Genomic DNA, 18,725 nt, shown 5'->3' on the forward strand with positions numbered 1-18,725 from the left:
ACAAGCTTTTGGGCACAAAACGCCCTTCCTTATCTCCAAAATGTCCTCTTTACTGTTAAAGGAAGGGGTGTGTTTTAGGTTTGTGACATTTTTGTGTTGGGGGGGAGTGGGAGGGAAATCATGACAAGCAGCCCTTTTCTTCCAAGAGAAGCTTCTGCAAAGGCTACATACAGGTATGCTTTAAAAGTAAATGAATAACAAAAGTAACTTGTAATATGCACTATGACATATTATAAATTTCCCCCCAGAAGTGGTACAATCACCTACTCTGAATATCTTAAAAAAATGATTGAATGCACACATTGCTGGGGTCATTGACCCCATAAGTCTTTCCTGTCCAAACACAAGGGGGCTGGACCTGATGATCTTTAGAGGTCCCTTCCAGCCCCTAACAACTATGAATCTATGGCAGGGGTGGGTAGTTATTTTGGCTGGTGGGCCACTTAATGAGTTTTGGTGAGCTGTCAAGCTGCACATGCAAAATCTTTCTAATTGTTTGAACAAATTATAGATGAAAACAAATCTTATGCTAAAAATCAAACATATGACATTTTAATTTTATTTCAAATATTTTTTGTCCTGATTTGAGTAGCATATATAAAGGTGATTGCATAAGAGCTCAAAATAAAGTCTTACTCCTGTATATTGTGGGTGTAGATCTGTAGGGGAGGTGGGGAGATGAGGGCAGGGCCTGTCTGCATGCTAGGTCTTAAGAGCAGACTAGGGGGAAAGGGCAAGGGGGCATGTGCAGCAGAACTCACCTGGGTGGTGCAGTGGAGGTGCAGTCTGCCCTCCCCAGTGCTTTGCATGGGGCCTAGCTCCACTTATTCCTGCCCTATGCCTACTGCCAGCATGCACAGCTTCCTGGTAACCAAGGTACTGCTCAGCTCCTCCTGTCCCAGCTGTACTGCTCTGGGCAGCAGGTAGTGCAGGGAAGCAGCAGCAGCCATGGGCATGCCTGCTGAGTTACCAGAACTCCAGCTCCTGGCTGCCCCCAAGTGACTGATCATCCTGCAGGGTGAGTGCCAGATGGCCTGGAGCTGGAGCCCCACACACTGGGGCAGGAGCTGCCTGGTTGGGCATGTACCTGGTATGCATCCCCACAGCTGCTGCTGCTTTCCTGCACTCTACTGTGCTGCTCTGTGCAGTAGGTAGGCAGGAGGAAGAGCCCCTGGAGGTTGGGGGAGCTGAGCAGTACCCAGGCTACCAGGAAGCTGTGCATGCTGGCCAGGGCTGGCAGTAGGGCGGGTGTGGGCAGGAATGGATGGCGCTTAGCCTCAAGTGGAGCACTGTGGGGGCAGCTACAATCAGCAAGCTGGATCTGGCCCATGGACCATGTTTTGCCCACGCCTGTGCTATGATCTTCATGCAGCACCACAGATGAATGTAGTGCTCCAAGGTAAAAAACATCAAACCCCAGTACCTTCCATACTAGGTTACTGTCAGACCAAAATCAACTTTTAATTCAAATGGTTCTTTCCACCCCCCACACGCATAATCTCTTCTCTCGAGCATGAGTGTATTAAAGTAGTTTGATATATAACACTGGATATAAAGTATCCAAAACAAATTAGGTATTTAAGAGAAATAAGTCTTTATTATATTCAATCATTTAATTATACAGTCATTCATAATATAAAAATCCTTGCTAAAACATTTTTTTTCTCAAATGTAAACAATGACAGTTTTGTGCAATGTGTCAGCCATATGCTTAAGTAAAATGAGATGACGGTGATGGTCACAAGACTACTGCAGTTAAGTTATACAGTAGATCTAGATGAAATGATTACTTAAAAACATAATTAAAAATATTTAATAAGGATTTTTCCTCCTTAAAAAAGGAAAATAAATAGTTGCAGTTTCTTCTTGCCATAATCTAATTTAAAACAGTAAAACAGGACAGATAGCACAATTGTGTGACTAAACACAGTTTTCTACAAATTACTATTTATTTCATTTCTGCTTATTTTATGAAGTAATTAAATAATGTTAGTGATTGTTCTTTTGAAACTACTTAAACTTCTGATCCTGAAATATGCAGATAAAAAGAATTCAACAAAATGTAACATTAAATGTTAAGACCATATTCTTAATCTCCTTTATTTCATACAGAGGAGTCTAAAAGTTACAGACAGTACAGGGAAAAATTTGATGGTTGGTATGGGTTGCTTTGAAAAGAAAATCTGACCTGAAAGCATCCATAATGATCTACCAGTGGGACTCGAAACCTAATTTAGGTCAGAAATCCAGCTTTGCCCTAACAAAATTTTGATCATCATCTTTCCCCTTTTCTCCCATCTTACCTTGGGAGCTGGGTGAGTGGATGTGGGTGTGCACATGAGTATCCATTTGATGTTAATCACAAAAAAATATATCAAAGAAATCCCTGTCTTCAAATCACATGAAACATTAGACTGTTTTAACAGAGTAGTTTCTAATACGAGAAGCAGGAGTGGTAAGTAAAACGGCAAGTGTTATTTCTCACTGCATGACATGCTGTTTTTCATAGCACAAAAAAGCAGCATCTCCTCAAAAAAGTCCTAGAGAAGTAGGGCTAGAAGGAACCTCCAGAACTCATCTAGTCTAACCCCCCCCCCCCCGGTGGTATAAAGTATCTTTATATAGCCATGATATTTTGTGATTGGACTTCTATGTCTCGATCAGTAGAACAGTTTCTGGGGATGCGGCACAGTTTCAAGACTAAGCATAAGTGGTCCAGCACATTAGTTCAGTGTATTTTTCAATCCCTGTACTACTTTGTTATATAATGCATAGATTGTTTAAACTAACCCTGACGTTTGAAAAGTATTGGAAGCTCTGAAAAGTATATCCATTTGATAACACATTTAAAAAACAAGTCATTTAAAAAAAAATTGCAACATCAAGTTTGAAAAAAAAAAAAACAGGGCATACATTTTATTGGTAGTAAGAAAATTCCCTGTTTAATTTCTATATACATTTTTACAGAGTTATCACTCCTGAGGTAATAAAAACAATGCAGCTTTCTGTAATTAAATTACATTCCTTACACTAGTCTGCCTAAACATCTCTCTTCAGGCACTGTTTTATTGCCATAAAAAATCATTTTTCACATATCTTTCAAGTGTTCATAATGTAATTGATACAATGTTCTAACCTAGAAATTTAATTTCATTTGTAGGTGTATGGTATGCTATCTCCTCCATGGTCTAATCACTTTTAGAGAGGCATTTCTGTAGGTTGTTGCATGGAATGATGGGTAGATATTGCATCCAGAGTCCTGGGACTAGGTATACTTGCTATAAAAAGAAAAAGGGGGTGGAGGGAAGGAGAGAGAATACTTTATTAGAAGTATTCAAGAGAGGAACTGATACCTTTCTGATGGTTGTTTTTTGGACAAAAACTTCTGGTAAGATTCATATGATCTGCTGAGGCTAAATTCTAAACTTTTTTTCACTAGTAGACTGAAGTGACATTCAGGATACTGTTCTTTCATATTTAAATCTAGCGGCACTCACAAAACCTAATCAAGTCTGTATATTTACTGATTCACAGTTTTGCAGGTTCTGGATTACTAGTAGTACTACTGTGAATTAGGTGTAATTAAATGCTTTCTAGTGAACCCCCAGTTGCAGTGTTTTAATAGTAACAGAAACTTTGCTATAGAGGAACTTTACTTCAGGAAAACTGGTCTCACTGAGCCTCCACTATTCATTTAGGATTTTACTATGTGGTGATGGCTACTATTCATTTTTCCTCAGTCTGTCTTAATTTTTTAACACTTGATACAATACGACTACAACATCTGTATACAGCATTTGTTATACAAATTGTAGATGAGACGGATAAAATAGAAGCAAATTAATGCAAAGAAGAGAACTGAGACAACTGTGGGAAGAAAGTACCCAGCCAACAATATAGATTTTGTATACAGGAATAGAGGTCAGTACTGCAGAAGTAAAAGGGTTAAGATGCACCTGAGGGTATGTCTTCCTCCAACTCCCTGTCTATTCCCACATACTTACCATGCCCCCAAATCCAGATAATAGGCACCATCTGATTTAGGGTGGCTGAAGCACAACACCTAGAAGCACAGCTTAGAGCATGAGCCTGAAAGTGGCTCTGGGTGTATGCTCAGGACCTCCTACCTTGCCTAACTTCTGAGTTTGGGCACATGTTGAGCAAGATTTACAGAGATGGGGCATGGTTCTCAGCAGTGTTCTGGGGGTCACACCCCAAAGGCAATGCAGACAGCTTTCACATGCCTAGGGAAAGTCCATAGGAAGCATCCAAAACTAAGAAGTTCACTTTGTAGTAAAATAATTAGTGAAGCTGCTCTATATGGATACTAATGAAGTGGTTTACTTGGTAATAACAGGTTTTGCTGAAAATACTGTAGGCCAGAGAGGTGAGACAAGGATTACTATAGATAAAAAGGCTGTAAAGTGAAGGCAAGAAAAACAGATAACAGCTAAAAGAGTTTCAGCATATGAGGTATTGAAAAAAATCAACAATTTTGCAGAAGGCTTGACAACATGATCTCTAAAACTTGTGAAGTGAAGGCACGGGAGGTAAGTTAAAGGTTAGAAATGATATAGCGGTCTTGGTGATGAATGAAAGATTGATTAGGGGTAAAGCAGCTGTTAAACAGGAAAGATATAGGTGAAAAGATCTTTGTGGAATTCCAGTTTCTGATGGTACTAGGGATAACATAATTAGCCAATTACTTTGCTAAGGAGATAATACAGTGCACTGAGATTCACTGAAAAATTCAAATTGTATTCAAGGAGTACTGAAAGTTAACTAGCAGGAACAAATGAGAAACCATATCTTTCTGCATACCTGTGCTCTCAAGTAAGACATACACCTTGTACTGGGAGAGCAGCATGACAAAAAATCTCTAGGATCTTACCTGCTACAGCAAGGACTCAACCATGGTTGAATGATCCATGCTACGCAGTTTTAAAACTATTGCCAATTTAGCTATGATTAATATTAAACTTAAAGCTGTGCTGCTCCTGTGAGACAGACAGACAGCAGAACTGTGCTTAAGTCCCCACCCCTGCCACATATAGCCAGAAACAGGAGAAGAGTGCAGTGCTTGGCAGCCATTTTAGCGCCTCCAGCAGTTTGGAAATACCAGCTTCCTTGCTTAAAACATGCACTTTGCCTTCAAAATTGGAGAGTATGCAATATGCAGGTAAGTAAGGTAATTATCCAACTAAGCAATGACTTCTGTGCAATGGAAAATAAAACAAGTTCACTATTTCCAAAGTAGTACTCCAGAATACTATTGTATGGAAGACAAGGAAAAGTAAACTTATCAAGAAAAGAACTGAAACAGAGTCAGCTTAAAAGGAGGCCTTACAGTGACATTTACTAGTTAGAGAGAATGACAGCACAAGCATGAACTATCAGTCAGGATGTAATCATATAATCAGGGGGACTTATCTCACAGGACAGGGAGTTAAGGTGGTACTAGTTTAGTTATGAATTAAATGAGAAAGTGTCAGAAGAGGAAGGAGCACATTTTGCACTCCTATCCTGTGCTGTGATAAGCTAGACCAGACTATAGAGGGCAAAAAACATTTCTCAAGTCTGTCCCGGAACAGGCCGTGCTAAAAGTGTAAGAAGGAGCGGGAAGTGTTATGTTAATCACTCTTCCCTATTATTTAACTGCACCTTTAGTAATTAGCAACCATTCAAATGTACCTGGCAATTGCAGCAGATATTTTGATAAGGCATACACTAATACTTGGATAAAATCTTAAGTTATGCATTGAAGCTCCATATCTGGATGAAGTCGGGGGGGAGGGAAAACTAGAAGCACTACTACCAGGCAAGGAAAATATGCTATTTGCAATAGGCTACAAAGAGCTGCAGTTACAAGATTTGAAAAGTTTACTTCAAGCATTACTTGATAGAACTCTAAGCTCAGTAAGTTTGAAGATAATGACAATGGCTTCCCTTGATGATTTTTATTCACACAAACTGGATACAGGACATGCTCATATACAATAAAACCTGAACGCTAGTTTGGGGTACTGCAATTTATAAGATAGCATATTCAGGGTCCGTGATTCTAAAGTAACTAAAATACAAACGCCGTCTGCTCAAAGCATATTTCTCCAGAAGCTGAACATCCAGCCAAGCTTTTGGAACAATATGAAGCCACCACAGTTCACAAAAAGACCTCCAAGGAAAAATGCTAGCCAACAGCCTCTCCAGTTTCAGAAAGGGGCTGAAGATACTAGGTCAGGGGTTCCCAACCCCTGGGCCATGGGTTTTGCTGGTTTGGCTGCCAGTCTGCAGGAGGGTTGGCTGTCAGACCGGAAGTGACCATGGACCAGCAAACTGTGGCTTGGAAGTGACCAGCATACTGCATACTGGCAGCCAACCCTACAGAGAGAGGATAAAGAAGAGTTGGCTACCTGCCCACAGTTTGCCAGTTCTCAGCATAAAAAGGTTGGGAACCCCAGTAACTAGGTCAAGATACTAGATGTGGCTAGCACAATCTGCTCTCTGAACTGACTTCCATAGTTTCTTAGTAGTTATCATAAGAAGAATAAATTCATCATACAACATAAACTATTAAAAAGTATCATATGACACTCTTCAGGATCTCTGCAAGACAAATTACATACCATTGCTGTGTAATCCCTGAATCTGATGTTCACCGGTATGTTTCCAAGTAGCAAAATTGCAAGCTGCATTTTGACTGAATATTGTATTGTAGGTTTTCACTTTATGGAAACATGGTCGCTTCTCTGGAGATTTTGCTCCCAGTAGATGACTGTCCTTATGGTTTAAACCAGGAAGCTCCTAGATGCACAAATAAAACTTTGTGATTCTGTCAAGAAAATGCTCATTTCAAGTAACTAACAGTTAATTCTCCAAAATGAAACTAATTCTAAAGAACCTACAAGTTTCAGGTCATTACTGTAAAATAAGTGTGCCTCACCTTCGTTCTTTAGCTTAATGGAAACTAAGAGACTCATTCAGCCTACAAAATTCAGTGTTTTCCACTACGGCTGTGCGAGGCTTTGGACCATGCTTTGGATCTGGAGAAGATCTGGATGCTTCGGTGTCTGAAGCAGCATGTCTGGATTGAAGTGCTGGCTTCTTTAGGCTTTCTGAAGCAATTCAGAGCTTCCAAACCACTTCAGAAAAGCTTCAGAGCCACTTCAGAGATCAGGCCTTAGGGTATAATGGGGAAAATACCAATGAAATACCTATAACTTTGTTGTTTTTTGTCTGATTTGAATGAAACTTGCAGGGGTGGTAGCCTCTGCATGAGAGCATGAAGCCTGCCAAGTTTCAAGAAGATAACTGCAGGGGTTTGGAGGAACTAGTAGCTACTAGATAAAACAAGTTAATTAGCAAGGATTAACACCAACAAAAAACACAGAGTAAGGAAAGGAAATAATCAATACAGACAATCAATTGCCCCTAGACAGTCAGTTGCACAAGCACCCATGTCATGAATTTTGCCTGTCAGCAGCTAGAGGTGCAGGGCCCCAGAACCCCTGCACCTATCTCCTCGACAGCTGGCAGGCTTTGTGGCTGCAGCAGAGGCTACCAGGCCTGCAGCTTTCACCCTGCTGTGCCTTAAACACACACAGTATCACTCATGTCATGAGTTCTGCTTGTCCGCAGCTTGAGGTGCAGTTTCCTCCAAACCCCTGCACTTATCTCCTTGAAACTTGGCAGGCTTCGTGGCCCCAGCAGGGGCCACCACCCCTGCAGTTTTTGTCCCCTTGTGGTGTAACATAGACATGACATGAGTCTGCTTTCAAGAATTTGGGGTGCAGTTCCCCCCAAACCCCTGCACCTATCTTCTTGAAACTTGGCAGGCTTCATGCTCTCAGCAGAGGCTACCACCCCTGAAAGTTTCATCCAAATCAGACAAAAAACAACATAGATATTTCATTGATTCCGCATTATATCCTATGGCTGGATCTCCGGAGCTGCTTTGGCCAAGCTGAAGCAGGAAACCCACCTGGAGCTTTAGATCGGATCCCTGGCATCTGAAGCAGCAGGATCCAAAGCCAAATCAAATAGCTACTTATTCACACAGGCCTACTGTCCACAGGTATTATGCTTCTGGAACACTGTATGTGAGTCAGACCCTAAACCGCTGGTTCTCAACGTTTTTAAGCTCAAGACACCTCAAAAAATACCAGCCCTTTAGTTTTCACTTGTTTTTTGACTACAGAAAACTAGTAGAGCAATTCTTGTGTTGCAAACAACTCAGAAAGACCACAACAGCTCAGGATGTTTTTGACACTATGGATTCCTCTTTGAAATCTCTTGAGTTTCTTGTGCATATCTGTACACCTAACAGTGCTAATAGAATGGCACCCTGCAACACCTTGAAAGGATCTCAAGGCACCTCAGGATGCCATGGTACCCTAGTTGAGAACCGTTGCTCTATTTTGGGCCAGCAGTACATGTTGGGCCTACACCTGTGGAGTGAGCTAGAGATGCCCTCAACCATAGGAAGTGGCTTACTTCAGTTTCTCAGTCCAGAATCTAGATGTTACAGGATCCCACGGCAGCAAGAGTGTATAGGTCGCAGAACACATATGGTCAAAACATCTCAAAGAACCACAGTTACTGTGGGCTAAGCCATCATTTTGACTTGAGTCCTAGTCCTTATGTAGGAAGAAAATCCTCAGAGACTATAAGATAGATGGAAACTACTAGTCTCAGGTATACTTATAATGAAAAAACTGCAGTCACATAGAATCAATGAGTCGAAAGGGACTTAGACAGATCAAGCCTGACCCCCTGCCATGGGCAGGAATGAGCACTGGGGGTGGGAAGGCATGTGCAACCTGCCTTTGCCTTGGTTGGACTAAAGCGTAGGAAAGGAAATAAATTGAACCAAATTGCTTATTTGCTTACTTTGAGATAGGTGAGAGTGTTAGTATACTGCTAGAGCCGGGTAGGCAATCCCTGGCATGTGCGCCAGACTGTGGCATGCAAAGGCATTTTGCTTGGCATGCACACCTTGAGGCAGACAATGTGGAAGTAGCTGGGGCTGTGCTGCCACAACAAGGATCAGGCCTCTCAGAGGTCCTCACCACCCACCCTGGCACACCAAAATCTTAGAAGTCAAGGTTGTGGGTGTTTTTGGCACTCTGCCCAAAAGTACTGCCCCCTCTCCTATACCAGAGGATTAAAAGGAGAGTACATTGGTTTGAACACATTATGTTCCCAAGGAGGAGGAAGCTCTTGGATAGGAGAAAAGCTTGAATGTAATCTTAAGATGCTATGTACCACAAAGCATAAGAAAACAGTATGAGACTTTAAGAGGCATCAGGGATTTGAGGACCTGACTTCGTTGCCAGATATGCTCTAACAGAAACGAACAGCCCTGAGCTCTTTAGCTCTAAAGACCATGGAAAAATAGCTGGAATCTGGCAGCCTATAAAGCGATGTTGCTTTTCTCAAACACATAATTTCTTGGCTTTGTGCGTGGGTGTGGCAAACTCCTTTCTGTTTTCAACTAGTATTTTCTGGACATCCACAAAAACCAGCTCTTTCCACTGGTTGTTTGTCAGCCACCACCTACCCTCTGAGACGCAGCAAATCTGAGTTTGGCTACAGAATGTTTCTGTGGCACTTATGGGCACAAGATAATTAAGAATTAAAATTTTTCCTGCATCCTCAGGCATCTTGACTGTGTGCGTCATACAGTAAAACAGGACCTTAAACAATTTGTAGCAATTAGTCAGGGTATGCTTCAGTTACTATCACATCATTAGGGAAGGAGGAAATAACTGTCAGGGCTTTTCCAAAAATGGATGCTGGATATGGAAAAAAATTATTCTTACTTTTGTTTTGAGAAGCTCAGATTTGTTTGGAACGTCATAAGCATGTGGATCATTTTCTCTGCAACTGCTTTCAGCTCCAACAGTGTCCATAAGGCTGCTTCCACACGTCTGTGTATTATAGCCACTGTCCACCTTGAAACAAAAGCTAAATATTAGAATGCTATGTACTTTATTTCAAATAAAGCTCATTTATTTCTTCTACAATATTTGATATATTTTATATTTGAACAGCACATATAGTTAATCTGAATGTGTCAGTGATTAGGCAGCTTAACTCACCACTGAAATACAACCTGAAATGCTACATGACAGCTGTTTATCAATATACTGTAACAATCCTAAAAGGTTTAACCTCCAGCTCAAACTTCAAGGAGATATTCAACGAATGCATCAGAAGTACACCAGAGTTGAAATAAAATCCCACCGAGCTGTGACCATTAATAGCAGAAGTATCAACATCTTCAGATAAATAGTGCCCCCATACCACGCTGGATTAGTCTGAATCAAAACCATCTAGCTGAACTACTACCTCCCCCACCTCTAGCAAACTTGCTAAAGGTTGAACCCAGTTGATTTGGCTATACAGTAAAGATTGATTTTTTTTTACAAAATAAAACAAGTGTAGGCTTAACAATAAAACGGAAATATCTATTCATGAATTGTAAAGCAAAAGAAGGCTGACTGGTAACATGTTCTTTCCAATTACTAATGAATCTACTGCAACAAGAGCCAGAATGCTAGTTTTGGATTAACCTAAATTTATCAGTTAGCAAAAAAAAAATGATAGTCTCTGAAGTTGTTGTATTTCTGGTCACAAGGAAAGAAAAAGAAATAGAGTCTTATATTTCAACACTCGGTCCCATTCAATAAGAGATGACAGCTTTAGAATAGGAGCCAAAAGTGTGAACACAAAAAGATAATTTGGGTTATAACAAAACCAGAAAAATTTTACCTGAATACTACTGCTGTCACAAGGAATTGCACTGCTTTCCGCAAGAGGTGACATGAACATATGGGAACTTTCAATACTGAAGGTAATTCCTGTCATGAAGCTTGTCATTGGCATATTGCTATTACCAACCGTTTCCTTTACCCAAGCGTTCTCATCTGACGCCTCAATTGGATCGACCATATCTACAGTATTATTTTCCTTTGACCCTTCTATCTCCTGCAACGATGACAGTCCTTGCTCACAAGCTTCAGAGAGATCTGGTGCAATGGACACAGTGGCCACAACCAAATGTGTGCCATGGGCAAAAGTATCACCATCTTGGTGTCGTAGATTTATTGAATTTTCCATTTTTGGAAACAGGCCTTCTGCTGGTGGGGCATTTTCCTTATTATCTTCCTCTTGATTGTGATTTTCAAGTGTAATTGGTATCCTAATGAGGGAGGTCTGATATTGTGCACTCCCTTTGCATGCTCCAAGTTTCATAGAAGAGCAATTTTTAATTGGAGAGCAGCCATCTATATAAGGACTCCTAGTATTGGGAGATGTCCTCATGTTTGATTTTGAAGAAGAAGGAACATCAGGAGAACGAAACATAAACTTCCTTTGTTCTGTCCGTGATAGAAATAAAAATAAACCAATCTATTAGATACTACATAGAAGAAAACCTGACATTTTCTTAACTAGAAATATGACAACTGAACTAGACGGTACACAAGGAAAGCATTATCTTCAAACAATGCTATCTCCAAAAAAAATGAATAGTCCTTTTGAAAGAAAGATTCTCAAAAGTTTTATTTACCACACTTTAACAAAGATGGTTAGCCATTAGTCTGAGATTAGGTAGAAAGTAGGGCTGGGTGGCACATTAGAGACTAAAAGGTTCAGAGAAGCATGGGTTTTCATATGCAGCAATTTACTTCAGCAGGGACAGACATTACACATAAACTGGTTCAAGTAATCAAAAACTGCCTTAAACCTGGAAGAGAACATAAGTTCAGTGTAGATAAACCAGTTTCAAAATGGCTGAAACCAGTTTGAGATAAACCTGGTTGAATGTAGTATCAGACTTAACTGATTTGGGTCATATCAGTTTATACAATGTCCCCTTCCAGGTTCAAGTTAAACCAGAGTCCCCCCAGCATCCCAGATGCTTTGCAGCCTTGGGCTGGGCTAGGCTGTGCTCTCTGCTCCAGAGAAGAGGGTGGCTCCACCCCTCTTCTCTCTAGCCAGAGCTCTGCCTGGCTTCCCTCACTGCTCAAGCAGGGATTCCCCACCGTCCATGCTGTGGGAGCTGGAATCCAGCCCATGGCCCTTAGGCATGTGGTATGCTAGCCAATGCTGAGAGGGGAGGGGGTGTGCGTCCACTTTAACTGGGACAGGACAAAGGCAGACAGAACAGTATCCACTTCGGACAGGGGTTCTCAAACTGTGGGTTGTGAGCAACTTAAAAGGGGACTGCAAACTTCCAAGAGGATGTGCATGGCAGCGCAGCAAGGCAGTGCATGGAGTGGTGGATGGTGGCAGCAGCTGCCACATGTGAGCTCCCCATCTCCCGCCACTGCCATCCAGCACTCAGGATCACAGTATCACAAAGTTTAAGAACCCCTGACTTAGGACTTTTTCGAGCTAAAAATCAACAAGTCAGCTGGTAATGTCCCTCCTTGGAAAACACTGTTAAGAAGAGCGTGAACTCATGAGAGAGGATTTTGTTTTGCTGATGAGCTGATAAACACTGTGGTTTTATCAGCCTCCTGCTGGTTTGCAGCCTTGTCAGGTTGGCAGACACAAAGAGGGAGATTGAAAAGCTCAGTACCATCAACAGATGTATGCACTGCACATTCCCTCTTTGTCTCAGAGTGCTAGCCTGGGGCTGGGGCCTGGCAACACTCCGGCCCCTTGAGCAGCAAGTTGGGGAAAAGCCAGAGACGGTGCAGGCCAGGGTAGGGGTTTAAACCCCTCATAATCAGAGCATCCTGCTGGGGCCTGGCCACACCTCACCTCAGCTCAGCACTATGGAGGGAAAGGAAAGGGCTGTTCTAGTGCCCCCTGGCTTCTAGCCTGAGCCACTGCAGGCATGTGCCTGTATTTCTGGAATGAAAAGGAAATGTCTATCCACGTCCAAATCAGTTAAAGCTTTGCAGGTTACACTAACCTGCAAAGACTGAATCAATTCAGGCTCAGGCTTTCTGAATGTCTGTCCCTAGCCCAGCAGATGCTAGGAATCGACTAGCATTTGTTGCATTTGATGAAGTAGGTTGCTGTCTATGAAAACACACACTTCTCTGAATTAGTCTAAGATGTTACCTTGCTCCATTAAGAAGTACATTCTACATTATACTTCATTTTCATAGATGCAATTTAATATCCAACTCTAACTAAAGATTAGCTTTCCATGGCCTGTTTTACAGCACAGCGAGTACCAAATAGCTTCCAAAATAAATTGGTCTTTCTTCAAAATGCTCTAATATAGTCCAATAATACAAAATCATGTTTTTTGTTTTAACTATATGCATTAAATGTTAAAAAGAAAGCTGTAAAATATAATATACAATATATATATATTTTACAGAATATTTGGGGTAAAATAATTAACAAAACTTTTTACAATCAGGCCTAGAATTGAAGTATCTTTGAAATCATTATACACAGATATATCAAACTATCACACAGCAAATCAGGTCTAAATCACTTACGCAAGTGGCCAAAGTCCTTCCAGAGTATAAATAACATCAAGTGCCAAATTACAAGCAATTGGGGTGTCTTATTATAATAAGCATCTCTTGGTCTCTAAATTAGTAATTTATTTCATTTCAGATCAAATCATCTTTGGGGAACCAAGCTCAAATTTAAGGGATTACCGATTAATAGTTGTCATTCTAGTCCCAACTTTTAATTAAGTTACAATCCTGATTAGCCGTATTTGTTTTTGACATATAGCTTCAAAAGAAAGTCCCTCCTCCGATCAGATCAATCCCTCGCAGACTCTTTCCTCTCATAAGGCTTCATTATTCCTTTTTCCACACGTTTATTTTTTGTGCTTTGAATTTATATTCAGGTTAACATTTTTTATATTTAACATGCTTTACTTCTAAATTTAGGATTGGCCACACCAGAAGAGATCACTAGTCTATGAGTCTGGTATCCTGTCCCTAGATGGGGACAAATTTACCACTAAAATAAAAACATTTTCCAACAAAAAAATACAAGTTCCATGAAAGGAATCTGCATATAGTTAAACTGTACCTGACAGTGGTGTTTTTCTTATCTGAAAAGCAATTGGAGAAAAAGTAGGAGAAGCAATATTTGCAGGAGACTTCTCTGGAAATGTGGGACTGGTTATGCTCCCCAGACTATATGCCCTTGTACCTCCCTGGATAGGACTTGAGGAAAACTGACCCTTTAAAACAAAGAATAAGCATAGCATAACTTTAGATTAATATACAGGTGAGAACCCCCCACCCCGAATCTTTGAAATACATGGCACTAGTGAGGAAATTTCTACCCCTGTTTCACTGACGCTCACACCTTTGAACAGAGTTGCTTGAACATATATATATATGGATAGAAATTTCCTACATATGTTCAGATTATATATATATAAAATCTGAAAAAAGTCAATTCATAAGCCAGCCAAAAGAAATCCTTCCCCTGGAAGGGGCAGTAGAAGTGTTTTCTTCTAATGCCAGGTTTCCACTAGGAGTACTTTTGCCAGTATAGCTCTATATTCCTATTTTATTGTCAGGGTTCCTAATTGTAAATACATTTTATATTAGCTAATCTACACTTCTGCCAAAATGGTTTCTCCCCCACCACCTCCATCTTCAGACTATGCTATACCAAGTGAAAAATAGTTTTCCTGGTATGACTTCTCTCGTGGCACAGCTCTGTCAGTCAAATCACTCCTTCTCACCAAAAATACATCAGGAAACATTTGTAGTGTAAGCTTGGTTTCAGTTTCAAGCTATATTTGGACATTTCAGAATAGAGCTGGACTGCTTCATTGGGAGCAAAGGAAAACAGCAAACACTTGCCATTATTTCCATAATTATGATCTTATATGCAATAGTTTTTCACATGTAGTCATCTAGTACAGTATGAACCTTGCCAGTTCATTTACAGTGAGCTTGTGTTGGACTTTCAAGATGTATTGTGTTCTGCATTTCCCAGCTCTGAAAAGATCACATTTAGATACATGACACTAAGCATGGCAGTTTTATTGCTCAACACTGTCCTTTCAAGTGCTTTCTTTACCCTAAAGGGAAAAAGCAAGGTTCATACAGGACTCAAGTGCTGAATTATTTCATGTGCGACTGACTTTTTCATGGAAGTCCAGAGTCCCTGGATAATTAATTAGGTTTATGACAAACACATGTCAAAACCTGGTTGAGAAGTAATTTTTATTAGATTATTACACCTTTTGTTGACTCTCAGAGAATTAACACCTGTTACAGAGTCAGCTACTTATTCTTTCAATTCAAGATTTTAAAAAAGCTTCTAATCTTCATCTGAGACTTCAGATTTCTCTGAAAATCCAGGGAAGATATTTTATCTCAAGATTTCCAAAAAGTGGGGGATGTTTCTTCTTTCCATATAGCAGCAGTTTTGGCATACCGGATCATCTGGACCCTTCCAGAAAACAAATTTCCTGCTTTGCAGATTTGCTTTAAGTGAAAGCATCAGATTAGCTGTTTGCACTAAAGGACATTTTAAATACTAAACAGTCCTTGGATTCACATTTTTATTAAGCAATCTTCATGAATTTAGGGAAAAAAAAGACAGTGTTAATATATTCTCAACAATTAAAATACTTTTTGGATAGGGTATTCTGAAATAAATGATCCCATATCCATCACAAGATGCACATAGAGTAAAATCACTTGCACACTTTCTCTTCAATACTGCTCAGATACAATCACTTCTCCACAAAGAAATATAGTTGCTTCACAATAAACACCAAATATACAACAGTTCGATAGGTAGTAAAACAACAGCATAACACTGAAATTTGAAAATGAAGTTTTAGTTAGGCAGAATATCTATACCAAAGTGGAATTTGACTAGGACACTTTGGATTAACACACGTCTTAGTCCAAAAATTGTAATCCAGCCTGTGAAACATTATGAAGCACATATACTTCACTCACTTTACTTATACCAGCTAAATCAGTATATACACAAAGAAAACAAATAAACTTCTTACTGAGCTAGATGTTTCTAGAGGGCTTCTGCACCGGACTGGAGATATATCTATTGAACAGAGCACTCCAAGTGATGGTGGCTGATTATTACATGGACTTTGCAAAGAAGGGGATAAACACTCAGATACACTTCCATTCTCCTCTAAAAATAATTTTCTTCTAAGTGATGAGGAACTAAGGTTTTCCTGAGACTGATCTGCAAATTCTTCAGTCTTAAAATAGTCACCTAAAAATTAAAAAAAAAAAAAAAAAAGTTTAATCAAGCCACCCAATTTCACCTGTCTTCAGAAAAAGAATGCAAAAAGAGGCCAGGACCCTGCCTATAAACACCCCAGAGCAGCTAACTTTAAAAAAAACTGAAACTGTCAAAATACTGAAGGGACTACAAGATGACAGACAAGCAACGTAATAAAAATAAGTAAACTTCTCCCCTATAGTCACAGTTTTATGAAAATGTTATAACATTATTTTTCCTGTCTACAGAGGTTGAGCCGAAGAGATTAATTCAGTTCAGCCACAAGTGTTAAGCTGTTTAGGGTTTGAGAACAACTGTCACTTTGAAACACCAAGATTTAATGAAATCCAGGGTTCCAAATCATTCCAAGCAATCTCTTATTCCTCTTCCCTAGCTACCTCTCCCAAACTATGACAAAGTATTTAAGGTTACTGCACATTCTAGACACTTTAAAGATGAACAGGCAGAAAGCAGCCAACAAAAAGCATGCAACTCCTTCAAAGGGAAGGATGAAAAATATCTGGGTACTTAAATAGTAATTTAGGATGTACCCAATATTGCAAAGCAGAGAGCAAGTCAGATAAAGTTCAAGAGCCATATTCTTAAACTACATCAGGAACAGAAAATGGTCTCAAATTGGAGAGCTCCTGTTCTCCCCTAAAAGGGGAGAGGAGAATAAATAAATCTATCCACTGAAGAGCTGAGATAATCTTGTTAACTGGCTGCCCTAAATCAAGTGATAGCTGGAATCTCTTCAACTTCCATCATTTAGGAGGCAGAGAGTAAGGAATGTGGCATGTGTGGTCCCTAAAGGACACTTCTGGTAAAAAAACAAAAATCCAAAAAAACCCAACCTAACTCCTATAAAGAGGATGCATGAACTGCAATTTGCATGGCAAGAACATCTAAAGTACAAGTTACTGTAAAAGTAACTAACCTCTCTACTGAGAAATAGAAACAGTATTTCTGTTACTGTAAGCATATATCATTTGTAACCCTTTCACTACCGTGCCTCCACCTGGCTGAACCATGTTCAGTTAAGATGAAAGATGCCACGAGACAACCAAAGAAATGTTATCTCCCTTAAAATATTCATACTCTGTATAACTGCTCAAAAGTAATTTACACACCAGCTTTCCAATAGACTATTCCTCTATTTCTAAACATCAAGCAAGAGATTTTCATTTTACACATTAATTGTTAAAATTCAGTATGTGACATACCTAATATTTTTTCTAAGTTAAAGTCCACAGGCAAAGACAATATTGTTTGACAAGCAGCTGCAGGGAACAAAAACAGAATTAGCTTAGAGAATATTAAATCATTTATCTTGGTAAATTGCTTACAGTTGAAAATTACTTAAAAGTTAGAGTGAAAGTGTTACATAAATTAAGATAAAACAATCAACGTGAGCTCCCTGAACTAGCAATACTAAATACCGGAAAGAGTACATTCAGACCCAAAGGTAGGTGAGGATGTTACCATGTCTAGCCTTTCCTATTTGGAAGCAAAGACTTTGAAAAAAGGGGGTTAAAGACAAAATGAAAATGGAATGATCTACAGAAGGCCTCCGGGGGGATTGCATGCAAAAATGGATGAAACACTTTAAAATGTTCCCCTTATATATCTTTCCAGAAAGGAGGAGAAAAAAAAAGAATTTTTCAGTCTCATTTGATACGATCTAAGCACATTACTCTGCAAACAAATCACTTCGAAGGAAAATTGTACTAAGTTTAAAAACTGTTTGACTATACTCAAAACATTTCTATGAACAACGCTACAGAAAGATTCTGTAGCTTAATACAAGGCTCTTAGCCTAGTAGACACTTCTTCCCTTCTAAAAAAAGGTAGCAAAAGACCTTTTTACACAATACAAGTAAGTTAGTTTGCAATTTGCGTTTCAAAGAACAAGCAAGCATACTCCAACATGCTTACTCCTATAGAAAAAGTAACACAAGTTACTGTATCAAAGTCAAATACTTTTTTTTAAGAAAAAAAGAAGAGTAGAGTTAACATTAAAAAAGGCTTATTTATGATTATCTGTTCATTTTTCATTTTATACCAACCATTGTTTTTTCCAGATTGCACAGTTAACTGTCTTCCGATTGGTGAAATGTTGCTTAGATCTATACCTTAAAAATAACATTGCAAAAGTAACAAACAAATAAGAAGTCAGTTTCAGCTTAAGGTCAAACTTTTTACAATTCTGAAACATAATAGCAGTATTGTAAAAATATAGTGAGCGACTGCATTGAGGAATTTCTCAAAAATTCTTCATGTATTTACAGAGTTTTTGGTTGTAGCCGTGTTGGTCTTAAGGACATAGGCAGGCAAGGTTCTTTGAGTAGATGTGATATCTTTTATTAGAACAGGGAAAGGTAATTATTTTGGGCGGAGGGCAAAGTTTTGGCAGGCTGTCAAGGGCTGCATGGGTAGACCCACCCCTTGACAGGTGCCCTGCCCCCTGGTTACCATCTTGGGACCAATGTCCCAATATCTTGGGACCAATGTCTCAGGGTCAG

The 18,725-nt window shown here is 39.7% G+C and overlaps 1 protein-coding gene across 1 annotated transcript in view; it reads right to left on the bottom strand.

Annotated features, from left to right (window-relative positions):
• Nucleotides 1–2,896: 2,896 nt before the first annotated feature.
• The window catches only part of BORA (bora, aurora kinase A activator), a 29,401-nt gene continuing 13,572 nt past the window's right edge, over nt 2,897–18,725 (bottom strand). Inside the window, exons 6-13 of the mRNA XM_019529806.1 lie at nt 18,270–18,335; nt 17,427–17,483; nt 15,971–16,194; nt 14,014–14,167; nt 10,771–11,378; nt 9,819–9,950; nt 6,624–6,801; nt 2,897–3,278 (exon numbers count right to left, since the gene is read on the bottom strand). Coding sequence (XP_019385351.1) covers nt 3,199–3,278; nt 6,624–6,801; nt 9,819–9,950; nt 10,771–11,378; nt 14,014–14,167; nt 15,971–16,194; nt 17,427–17,483; nt 18,270–18,335 — 1,499 coding nt within the window. The 3' untranslated portion in view covers nt 2,897–3,198. The remainder of the gene's footprint in view (nt 3,279–6,623; nt 6,802–9,818; nt 9,951–10,770; nt 11,379–14,013; nt 14,168–15,970; nt 16,195–17,426; nt 17,484–18,269; nt 18,336–18,725) is intronic.

The sequence above is a fragment of the Crocodylus porosus genome, unplaced genomic scaffold (genome assembly GCF_001723895.1).
Source record: "Crocodylus porosus isolate Cpor-Errol unplaced genomic scaffold, CroPor_comp1, whole genome shotgun sequence".
NCBI classification, from domain to species: domain Eukaryota; kingdom Metazoa; phylum Chordata; order Crocodylia; family Crocodylidae; genus Crocodylus; species Crocodylus porosus.